The following is a 12,563-nucleotide window of genomic DNA, read 5'->3' as shown; positions in this document are numbered from 1 at the left end:
TCCCTTTACTTCAACCATTTAAAGTAATACAATACTTCATTATATTTGAGTGTCTGTACTTAAAAAGATTTAAAGTAGTACAATACTTCATTATATTATATTTGAGTGTTTATAGTTAAAAATTGTGTGGATACAGGTGGAGGATAGGGTTTAGGGTTTTTATGTAATACAACACAACTATTTTAAAGAAAATAACTTTGATCTTTCCAAGTTTCCTTGGAAGCCTAAGTTATTACAGTGCGCTTCACTACTTCAATACTGTTCTGGAATATCTGATCCGGAGTTAAATTCATTGCTATAGCATATTATTATAGCAACATATAGGAAATCATCTACTTATTTGGATAAAGTATCCACTCTGATTCGGAGTTAAATTCATTGCTATAGCATATTATTATAGCAACATATAGGAAATCATCTACTTATATTTAAATAAAGTATCCACTCATTTGAACATTGAATTGACAGACTTTTTCTTCATTTGAACATTGAATTGACAGAGTTTTTCTACACTTATAATTTAAGATAATTATCTTTTCATTTTCTTAATCCATTTTTGCATTATATTTAAATAAAGTATCCACTCATTTGAACATTGAATTGACAGACTTTTTCTTCATTTGAACATTGAATTGATAGACTTTTTCTACACTTAAAATTTAAGATAATTATCTTCTCATTTTCTTAATCCATTTTTGCATTATTCGTTACCGCCTTTACCTCTGTTCTCGCCTCTTCAGGTAAAGCTGACTCTCCAACGGGTGGACTGCAACCTTTCCCTGTGCTGCTTCTTGTTTTGTTGCGGGTGAAACCACTGTGTCCATCTCTGCTTCTGGCTTTATTGTTGCTTGCTTTTCTGCTCCACTAAGATGGAACGGGTGGGACTGCAACATTTGCTTGTGCAGATGGAACGGGTGGGACTGCAACCTTTGCTTGTGCTACTTCTTGTTTTGTTGCGGGTGAAACCACTGCCTCCATCTCTGCTTCTGGCTTTATTGCTTTGCTTGTGCTGCTTCTTGTTTTGTTGCAGGTGAAACCACTGCCTCCATCTCTGCTTTTGGCTTTATTGCTGGTTGTTTTTCTATTGCACTAAGATGGAATAGACCTGCTAATATACCCAAAATACCCGTTGCACTAAGATGGAATAGACTTGCTAATATACCAAAAAACCCGCTGCTATATGATGAGAAGCTATTCCTCCTGGAACAAAAAGATCAAAACCTTCAGCTCCCCGCTATATGATGAGAAGCTATTCCTCCTGGAACAAAATGATCAAAACCTTTAGCTCCCCATGCCGGAGGTGATACATTGTGAATTAAGGTGATATTAGATTACTTTGTTATGAAATGTTTTATTTAAATCATTTACTTATAAAGGTTCCATAATATTAATAAAGAGCATTTTCATAAATCTTTCCCTTTGAACATTACCTTCACTTTGAACATATTCTGGTTGGAATTTCCAATAAAAAAATAAAATTGCATAAAATTTACTTGTTTCTTATATGCTTTTCGGTAAAAAAATAAAATTGCATAAAATTTACTTCTTTCTTATATGCTATTGTTTCTTATGCCATTGCATTTACTTTGCAACATGTGGTGCAAATCGTGCAAATTATAAATCTCTGCTCATTAGGGTAGGGTGGGCCATTCATTGATGGATGCTTAGCCATGTAGTGCATTATTTTATTTAACACATTTATTTTCTTGTTAATTCATTTTATTTTTAAGATAATAATGTCTATAGGCATGTTTATTAATTTTATAGTAGAGATACATATTATTTTATTATTATCTAATTTTAAGGCCATAACTTACCAAGGCATGCATACTCTATCCCCTCTCGTTTTGAACCTCTTATTTTTTAGGAGGAAAGGCATGTTATTAACCATTAGACCCACTCAAAACATAATATTTTACAAAATATCTTAATAACAATCACATATAAAAAATTTAGATTAATTTAAATTTAATTTAAATTGACTAATTAAAAGAAAAAAAATGTCATACTAACATGTAAAATTTGTCATATGTATTATATTAGACATATCATCTTACTTAAACAACATTGTTTTATACCGTGGAGGTCGTATTCCATGGTCTTATTCTTTATTGATCCATAAGCCTAGCTAGCTTTAAATTCCAGCGAAAACCATCTAAAGCTCAAGCGGGGGTGGTATAAAGACATGAAGGCCTGGTTAAACCTTTGGGAGATCAACGAAAATGATGCTTTGCAAAACATTAATAACATTAAAAATATTGTTACTTCTAAGTTCAAAGAAAAAATGTGGTGTGAGAAAGATTTAGCAGCGAAAAGAAAATTAAGTTATTATAAGAAAGTCATCAACCCCACCCTAGAAGACCAAAAGTATCTCTCTGTTTTAACTAGCTCAAAGAAAAAATTTAATATAGCGAAGATTAAAACGAACTCTCATGAGCTCCATAGTGAAACAGGTCGGTGGGCAGTTCCTAAAACACCATGGATGGAAAGGATCTTCCATCTTTGTGAGAATAGGAACATCGAGGATGAAAACCACTTCCTCTTAGAATGCCCCCCGTACAACCACATTAGAACTCAGTGTTATAATTTTTCTCGCAATACTAACTTTCTTAGCCTTTTACAATGTCAAAATTATAGTGAGTTTGGAAGCCTTCTCTCCAAGCCTTTTGAGCATAGGAATAAAATCTTAAATCAAACTAAATAATTTGTTTCTTTAGGTTCGATAGACCAAAGTTTAGTCTTAGTAGACGTTAACCATCATCATCATCAAATTCTTTTATTTTTTTTGTAATTAAAAAAATATTTAATTTTTTTATATTAATTTTATATTATCAAATTTGAAATATATATAAAAATTATAATTTTATTTTATATTATTATTAATTAATACTTTTTATTAATTTTGATAGTGTAAGAATTAATATAAGTTAAGTTCTTTTTAATGTTTATCATAAATGGATAGTAATCAAAATTTAGTTATCATTTCATTTATATAAATACATTAATTTTATATATTCATTTTTATTATTACATATTTTCAGATACATACAAAATCAATGAATTTGGTTTCAAAAGATTAATATGTCCAGTTATTAATCAACGGTGCTTGTGAAGATTAAAAATGAATAGGTTACTTTCCATTAAACTTATTAGTGTAATTAGAAAGGTGAAAGCGAATGCTTAAGCGTCTTCTATTTCTACATGTTCGTCTGCCTATCTTAGACATTTGACCAACTACGAAAAGTTTAGGGTAATAAGTTTGCTCATCTCTCTATACTTGACAAAAAAGTCTCTCCGTCATAGACATCTGTTTGGTCACAAAATGCTTAGTTTAATAAGCTTGTGTCAAGTTGTTAAAAGTTTGTGTTCCAATTTTCAAGATTATTAATCAAGATTTTAATAATCATAAGTTTGTATTAATATTGAATTTTAATTTTGGAAATTGAATTTTAACGAGTAGTTTTCATAAATACGGAATTCACAATTTTTAATAAGTTTGCATTTTAATTTTTAATAAGCTTTTGTTTTAATTTTTAATAATATATATTAATAAGTAATTTTATTTTATTTTATTTTATTTATTTTTTATATTTAATAAATTTATATTTTAGTTTTCATCTCTTTATGTTTAAATTGAAATTTAAATAAATTTTATTTTAAATGTGATATACGATGGTGTATTTTATTATAATTATGATTTTATTAATTTTTAATTATAAATGAGAATTTGTATTCATATAAAATTCATATTTGGGATGAAATTTTACATTCAAATTGGGTAAAGATAAAAATGATAGGCTATTACAATCGATTCTTATGTCCTATAATAAGTAGAAGTAAAACTCTTACTAGAAAACACCTAAAATTTTACAATATTATATGTGCATACTAACACCTAAAATTTTACAATATTATATGTGCATACTAACTCACAAGAGTAAGAGGATTGCAATCATCACAAACAATGTCCCTTTACCAAATAAGATTTACTACATTGAGATTTGGAATTTCAATGAAACAAAGATTAACATAATTATTGCTGGAAAAAGCTTGCTAATTCATCCTTAGTCCTTTAGATGATGGATTTGTGGGCAATGAGCATGCCCATAGTTGTCATAAGACTAGAGGCTAGCTGATTATGTCTTAGTTGAAGATCAAAAATCTCAATTTGTTTTTGATGTAGCTATTGTTTAATATGTCATTGAATTGCCTCAGCTTGACTAGCCATTCTAAAGATAATTTGTTGCTCATACTTTCGAATGTTAGTTGGCTCCCACACACTCTGAATATGTACGAGAGAGACATTATTTTCAAACCTAGGCCCCCAATTTTACCACATAAACTCAATTCACCCCAAAGGGTGGAGAGAACGTGGAGAAGATAGAAAATTGGACCCATCAATTCTTCATAAAACAATTTCCGAATTACAAATATAACTAGTGGTTGATGCAAGAAACACTTATTGCTAGCACATGTTTGCTTGTGATACAAGACCAATAAATTCTACAGTGTCATTATGCTTGCTACGAAATCATAGTGGAACTATCCACTATGACCATTGCTACCAAATGCTACTTTGAACCTCTTCTTACCTTCCTAATTAATTTTCTTGATGCATGTCATTTCTTGAAGCATGAACTATGAATAATTCTCATATTGTATTAACAGATCTCATAACACAAGGGTGATAGTCAAAATGATCTCGATTTATGAAGGAACGAAATGAGATACAAATTTAAACAAAACACAAAGATACAAAAGAAGAACAAAACTTCAATTAATTAATTAGAAGTACTGAAAATTGTTTACATGTAGAATGGAACAAACTAGCTCGGGTGATAGTAGCATATTTATGAGAAGAGATGTGACATCTACATGCCTTCTAAATTGTGTTACACTGAGGTTCTAAGGCCTTTTTATCATAAAGAAGTGTGAAACACTAACCCGAGGAGATGAAGCACCAACGGTTTTGGGCCTTGTTGGGGTAAGTTGGACTGCCAACTTATCGGGGTCGTAACTTTGGCATACAAATTTTGTTTGACTATCATAATACCTCGTATTGAAGATCTCCATGAGGAGGCAAAAAAAGAAACTATGAATTAGTTTTTAGCACTTTTGGGTTCTATTTGTTTTCCCAAAAAAAAAGAAAGAAAGTATTTTAGGACCTTAAAACAACTTCAGAAATTTAGGACTCGAAAAACTACCAAAAATAGAAAGTTGTGCTAGATTTTTTTTTTTTCTCTGCAACACTAACTAATTTATATTATTATATACAGGTGAACTTTACATCCAAAAAGACTGTCTGCTCAGGGCCAACTGTGGCTCCTTGGGTGACTCTATCATTCTCAAACTTCTGCCTCGCAGGGCGATATATCCAGACTAGATCATTATTCATGACTCGGTGATATTTCAATGTTGCAACAAAACAGCCCACGCAGGGGCTTCCCACAAAAGACACACAACCCAAAAAGACTGTAGACGCTGAGAACATAACACAGAACAGACAAGAAACAAGCATAGACATAAGACGCCAAACCCAGCAAGACTGTAGTAGCCGTTACCATGACTCAGAACAGGAAGGAAACAAACCAAAACATAAGACGAAAACCTGAAATCAACCAAGACCCCGTACCCGGCCTGAGCGAAGGAAGCCAATGCGAGGGAGTGCCACTGTGCGTTAGTCCTCTGGCTTTTCTTCCAGAATTCTACTCCATCCTTGTCCCTCTGGGATGTCATCCCACACAGCCATGGGATCCTGCATGGGGGCTGGCCTCTCTTGTTCTCGAGCTCGGAAGGGGGCTTGCTGAGGCTCCCTCTCTGAATTATCCTCTGCATTCGATGGCTCCCCCATTGGGCGCTTCCCCTTGATGCTCTCGGAACGATCCTCAGCAGGTACCCGTGGCGGTCCGTCCTCATTCTCCTCAGGAATTTTGGTGAAAAGCACTGAGATGTGTGCATTGATTCCTGCATTGTCCCTGGAGCTACCCAGTGTAAAAATGACTGAGCCAAACGCTGGGAGCATGGGTGCTCCATCATTAGAGCTACCAGCTTCCAGAAACTGACTAGTTGGAATTGGGGTGGCTCCTGCCCTTCTGTAACAGTAGCAGCAGCAGCAGTGATGGTGGACATCCGCTGCAGGGGGACGAGAGGATTCTCCACGCCCCGAGCCTCTTCTGCAAGGCATCCTTTCTCGCAGCCGCACCATGGAATCCTCAAATTCCTTATCCTGTTCCAGAGCAGAGGAGGGCGTGCTGTTGTTGCGTTCCCTTCCTGAAGCTTGTTGTCCCCAAATTGAGTCGAAGCTGAGCTCAATTGAGCATAGACAAAGACCAGTAAAAACAAGCATGGAGCGGACCGCGTCCGAGCTCTCATCAACCAAATCACAGCATCTACGCTCAGAGTTCTGAGTATCCTTCTCGTCATACTGAACTCCGCTCCCCAACATTCCATCATACTTAAACCCATTATCATTCCCTCGGAACTTGCCCGCATTGAATGCGCTCTGCAGGTTTGCCATCGCCACCAGCTCCCTCATTAAGACTGCCCTTATGCTTCACCCGGCCTGCAGTCTCGGCGGCGAGAGGCATTGAAGGCCCCTGATCCTCACGTGGCAGCCCGTGCTGGGCATGTGGCTCACCAATAACTAACTTAATGACACCCGCATCCGGGGCGACAACCTCTTCTTGGATCAGGCTTTGACATTCCTGGAACTGTTGCCTGTTAGGAATGATATCTGTGCCTCCAAATAGAAGGGGATGTTCAGTCTCTGCTCCAATGTTGGCTAGGAGGTCCGCAATTTTGTTGCCTTCCCTTTTAGTGTGTATGAAGGAGATGGCTCTAAAATTGCTGAGCTTTTGTGCTATGTCACTTAACCTTGCTTCTAGCCTCCAACTGGGAGCCACTTTCCTAGCATGCGATCCATTCTGAATGCGGGTGGCCATGTTGATGAGAATCTGGGAGTCACCTTCTACTATCAGGGGTTGAAGGTTGAGATTCCAAGCTTGCAAAAGGCCCTGCCACAGCCCTTCCAACTCTGCTGAGTTGTTGGTATCCCACCCTATGTTCCCAAAATAAATCCGTATAGGAGTGCCTTCATAGTCCCTCAGAATGCCTCCGTATCCGGCAGCTCCTGGATTGCCTTTGGAAGCCCCATCGAAATTCAGCTTGTATGAATTTTTGGGAGGGGCTTTCCAATAGCAGATGTTCTTGCAGTTGTTATTAGAAGTACTGATCTTGAGAGAATCTTGAGGTAACTGCAGCTGCCAATTAACTAGAATGTTATGCTCATTATCAGTAGATGGGAGATCTTCCTTGGTCCATACCTGAAGCGCCATCGTCTCTTGAATATTCCTATGAATCCTGCTCCAGGTTTCTTCTAAAGGAGATCGCTTGTTTTTGAAAATGCGCTGATTTCGTTCCTTCCAGACATTCCAGAGGACGATCCCCGGAATGATACTCCATAAATGGTTGAGGACCTTGCTTTTGTAGGGATGCTTTGGCCATTGTCTTAAGGAATTGATGATATCGCCCTCCCCTCTACATCTTTTTTGGCATCTGAAACTGACCTTATCCCAGAGTTGATTGGCCAGAGGACAGGTATCCAGAAGATGATGTAGAGTTTCTTCATTTTGAGAGCAATTAAGACAAATCGAGGGACCATGAAAGTTCCGCTTTCTAAGCTTATCCCAAGTGAGGATTTTTTTGTGACCGACCAACCAGAGGAAATAGGAGATTTTTGGCCAGGGTCCAAGCTCCCATATCTTGCTCCAAACAGGGTCTGGAGGAGAAGGGAAGTTGCATATCAACTTGTAAGCTTCTGAGGTAGTGTAGGATCCCTTGGGTAGGTATCCCCATCTGAGAATGTCCCCACCATTGTCCTGCCTAATACTTCTTTTCCTTAGCTCGATCCCTAGCTCTTCTTCCTTCCGAGCATCTGTACTATTGAGTATTTGGTTGCTCTGTTTCCATTTCCTGAAGCCATACTCCGTCTCCGGCATCCAGAATTGGTGAACTTTTTCCTGCTGCTGGTCCTGCCTATCTGGAATTAGGGAAGGGTGAAGAATATTTTTGAGTTTAGGCATTTGATTCCAGGCATCAGTCCAAAATCTTGCAGTGCATCCATTCCTTATTTCCCAGAAGCTATGCTTTTGAATTATCTGATAGTGTTGCTTGGCTGCGTTCCATATTGTGGATCCTTTTTCAGTAGGAATGAATCTGATGAGTTCTTCTTGAGGTCGATTTCCCGCATACTTGGCTGTCCAGATTTTTCCCCATGGCTTATCCGGGTTAGTGATCCATTGCCACCAGATCTTGGCGTTCATGATGGAATTGCTGTATTCAGGATCCCTTAACCCAATGCCTCCCTTGTCTTTGGGCATGCATACATTGGTCCACTTCACCAGGGCCCATTTGCGATTGGTGGCAGAGCTGCTCCACAGAAAATTGCGCTGAAGGTTTCTTATACTCTTTAAGACCCACTTTGGCGCAGCTAGAATAGAAAATAAGTACAAAGGCATTGCCTGCAAAACCGATTTGATGAGGACGATTCGACTGGCTAAGTTAAGAGATCTGTAGGTCCAGAGATTGAGACGGTTTTCAAGTTTCTCAAGAAGGGAGCGCCACGCGGGTTGCTTGATGCCTGAGGCTGTGAGGGGAGCGCCCAGGTATTTGGAAGGTAGGGAAGCCGCGGGGAAGCCCAAGATACGAGAGACAACGGATTTAACTGAGGGCGGAGTATGGAAAAAGAAGACCTGAGATTTAGAGCAATTGATGTGCATGCCTGAGGCTTCCGAAAAGTCCTGGAGGAGGGATTTCAGACAGCGGGCTTCTTGAGCTGAGGGATAACCAAAAAGCATAGTATCATCTACGAACTGCTGGTGGGAGGTGGCAGGGGAGTTGTGAACGGAGATGCCTTTGATCTGATGCGAATGGAGGGCTTGTTTGATGAGCCGCCCCAACCCTTCAGCCATAAGGACGAAGAGAAAGGGGGAGAGGGGATCCCCTTGCCGGATACCCCTGGAGGGATTGAAGGGACGGGAGGGAATGCCATTAACAAGAATTGAGAAATGAGTGGAAGTAATCAGGCTCATGATCCAACGGATCCAAGAAGAGCAGAAACCAAAAGCTGTTAGCATATGATGAATGTAATTCCAGCTTAGTTTGTCAAATGCCTTGGAAAGGTCTAATTTGAGAAGCATACCTGCCTGCTTTGAGTGCTTGAGGGAGTGAATGATTTCGTGAGAGAGTAGGATGCCATCCATTATATGTCGACCTTCCACGTACCCTGACTGTTCCGGAGAGATGAGCCCAGGCAGGAGAGGTTTGAGACGATTAGCTATGACTTTTGATATAACTTTATAGATGACATTGCATAATGCAATAGGCCTGAACTTGTCAGGGGTGATGGAGTCCTCCTCTTTGGGGATGAGAGTAATAAAGGTGGCGTTGAGAGAGGGAAGAAGCCAGTGCATTGCCCTGGATTCTTCAACTATCTGCCAGACTTCCTCCTTTAGCATGTCCCAGAAAGAGTGAAAGAAAGTGGTGGTAAATCCATCTGGCCCCGGGGCTTTACCTTCTTTGAGCTGCGTCATTGCTTCATCCACTTCCTGGGGACGAATAGGGCGCATTAAGAGATCATTTTGTTCCTCCGTTATGATTTTTGGAATATTGCTGGTGATTTTGCGGATGGCCTGTCGTCGATCTTCTCTCTGCTCTTGATGAATCTGTTGGAAATGGTTGAGGAGTTCCTCTTCAATTTCCTCATGAGTCTCCACCTTTGCCCCTGTTTGGTTTTGGATGAAGGGTATATTGTTGTGCATTCTTCGCTGAACTGTAGTTCTGTGGAAGAATTTTGTATTACGCTCACCCTCCTTCAGCCATCTGACCCTAGACTTTTGCCTCCAGTAGATTTCCTCCTGCTTCCTCCTATTCTCCAGCTGACTGTGGATGAGACGCTCCTGCTCCAGGGTGGCTTCCGTGTGCCCCTCCGAGATGATCTTTTGGTGAAGAATCTCCAGGTCCTGAGTTAGCTTTTGCTGCTCCTTGAAGATATTTCCAAAAGTTTCCCTGTTCCACCTTTTTAGGTGACTTTTGAGAAATCTTAGCTTTTGCTGGAATTGATACATTTTTGCTCCTTCTGGGGGAATGAACGAGGCCCAGGTAGTCTTGACAAACTCCTTGAAAGTGGGATGCGTGAGCCAAAATCCTTCAAATCTGAAGGGTCTTTTGATTAAGTTACCTGGTCTTTGCCATTGTAGAGCTATTGGCCAATGATCCGAGCCAGTGTGAGCAAGAATGGCTGCTGAGATGTCTCCTCCTAAGTGGATCGCGTTGTCAGAGATGAGGAAGCGATCCAATTTGGAGGCGATTTGGTGTTTGCCAGCTCTGCGATTACTCCATGTAAAGGTGCCATTACAGAACGGCATGTCTATAAGAGATGTTGCTTGGATGAAATCCTTGAAGCGACTGACTTCAGGCTCCATTCTACTTCTGCCTCCTAGCTTCTCTTCAGTTTTAGTTATCATGTTGAAATCCCCAGCAACGATCCAGAGAGGGTACCTTCTGCTGTTGCTAAGAGCTTCAATCGTGTCAAGGAGCGCTACCTTACTTCCAGTGTCTTGTGGAAAGTAAACATTTGAAAGGTTGCCGTAAATATTGGTGCCCAGGATGTGAAAGGTCGCCTGTATAAGGTGGTGCGCTGCATGAAAATCTGAAAGGGATACCGCTTGGGTATTCCATGCTATTGCCAACCCTCCTGAAGCTCCGGAAGCGTCTACTGCAACCGAACTACATCCGGGCCAGGCTTTTGAGAGAATGCTGCCTAGCGTAGTGCTATTACACTTAGTTTCTTGGAGAAAGCACATTTGTGGCTTTTCCTTTTTTATCATGTTTTTTAACATCCTGAGTTTTCCGGGGCTGTTTAGCCCTCTTATATTCCAAGATACCAGCTTCATGATTAACCGTTGACAGAGGGCTTGTAGTACTTTGTCAACTTAGCATATCTGCCTGAATCTACCAGGATTTTCCCAATCTCTATTGTTCTTTGCAGATCTGTCTTTCTTCCTCTTTTTTTTGTGTCTTTTGGGCGCAGACTTCCATCCCATTGGCTACTTGGTTGTATCCCAAGTTGGTTCTGATGATAAGCTCGCGAAATGATCTCTTCGAGCTTATCGAGTTGGAGCTCTGGAATAGTATCATATGCTTTCTTTTTACATGCCAGCTCCAATTCCAAGATGTCTAAGCCAGTCAGATTAATACTCTCTGGCTCTTCTTCCATGATTTGCACTTGATCGCTGTCTTCAGTGCCGGTCTCTGGATTCTGGGGGAGGTCTGATTTACCCTCAACTTCCATGTCTTTGAGGGTCTCTGCAGCATCTTTCTGATCCCTTTTAAGAATGGTGGGGATGATGATGGGGGACGGAGATTTGGGAGGAGGGTTAGATGCAGGGGGAGGAGAAGAGGAAGATGGGTGATCAGGGTTGGCTTCAGCATGGGGTGGGAGATCCTCAGAGGCTTGGCCAAGAATATCAAAGCTGTTCTTGGTTACTGGGCCATGAGACTTGTTGGGCTGGGGTTTAAACCCATTTTGGGGTTTTTTGTGAGAACGCTTCCTGCTAGGAACTTTAGTGAAGCCGTCCTGAGCAGGGGTATCAGAAGGGTCAGGTAAGCTGGTTTGGACATTTTGAGGACAGTCCCTAAAGAGATGACCTAGGGCATGGCACTTTCTGCAACGAAAAGGGACATGTTCATAGTCAAGAGGCTGGATCCATTCCTCATCTCGGTGGGCAAGAGTTACTGACTCTGGAAGAGCTTCATTGAGGCGAATGAATACACATATTCGGGCATAGGAAATATACTTACGGGATTTGGTTTCTTCAGCCGTTCTGATGTATTCTCCCACCCCATTTCCGATCCGTTTAAGAATGTCCTCCTCCCAGTATTCATCCGGGAGAGAGTATAGCCTGATCCAGACTGGCGCCCATGTTAAATCTTCCTTGTCTGGGTTAAATCTGGGGATCCAATCTCGCAGATATAATCCAGCCGAATTAAAAAAGTAAGGCCCTCCTACTAGTATTCTGTATTTGTCCTCCAAGCAATAAAAGATTGCTGTGAAGAAACCTTTCGGCCCTAGCTGCAGCGTGACATCCCCTTTTGGTTTCCATTTCGCCGCTATCCAACCATTTAGGGCTTTTTCAGTAGGCCAGAACCCTATGAACTTCCCAATAAGGGCATGATCTCGCATGAACTCTATCCTTCTGTCAATCTTGTCTCCTGGCAGCTCGATTCGTGGCCTTTCCTTGGCTACTGGTCTGCAGGTGGTTGAAGTTATCTTCGGACCTTCTTCAGGCCTTTCTGTACCCTCTTGGGGACTGCTGTCTCCTTCCTTACGTCCGCCATTTCCTTTGCTGTCGTTCTGGGGTTTTTTCCCCCTGTTTAAGATCTCTCTGTCCACTGAACCAAAAATGACGTTTTGCGCAGGATCTTGCTGCGTCGGGGAGGGCTCTGACGCCCCCCCCCAGAGGTTGCGCCATATTGAGGCCCTGATGCGCTGCGGTTCTGGTACT

General features: G+C 40.4%; 1 protein-coding gene across 1 annotated transcript in view; it reads right to left on the bottom strand.

The window, feature by feature from the left end:
* Positions 1–6,467: 6,467 nt before the first annotated feature.
* LOC149211490 (uncharacterized) overlaps positions 6,468–12,563 on the bottom strand; it is a 69,353-nt gene continuing 63,257 nt past the window's right edge. Inside the window, exons 2-3 of the mRNA XM_089388404.1 lie at positions 11,092–12,450; positions 6,468–10,774 (exon numbers count right to left, since the gene is read on the bottom strand). Of these exons, the coding sequence (XP_089244530.1) occupies positions 6,468–10,774; positions 11,092–12,450 (5,666 nt within the window). The remainder of the gene's footprint in view (positions 10,775–11,091; positions 12,451–12,563) is intronic.

This window comes from Pinus tabuliformis, chromosome 1_1 (genome assembly GCF_031772625.1).
Source record: "Pinus tabuliformis cultivar Carrire ecotype Pingquan chromosome 1_1, CPIR1, whole genome shotgun sequence".
Lineage (NCBI taxonomy): Eukaryota > Viridiplantae > Streptophyta > Pinopsida > Pinales > Pinaceae > Pinus > Pinus tabuliformis.
The sequence above is the reverse complement of the archived record's forward strand: the minus strand, read 5'-3'. Positions and strand labels throughout refer to the sequence as shown.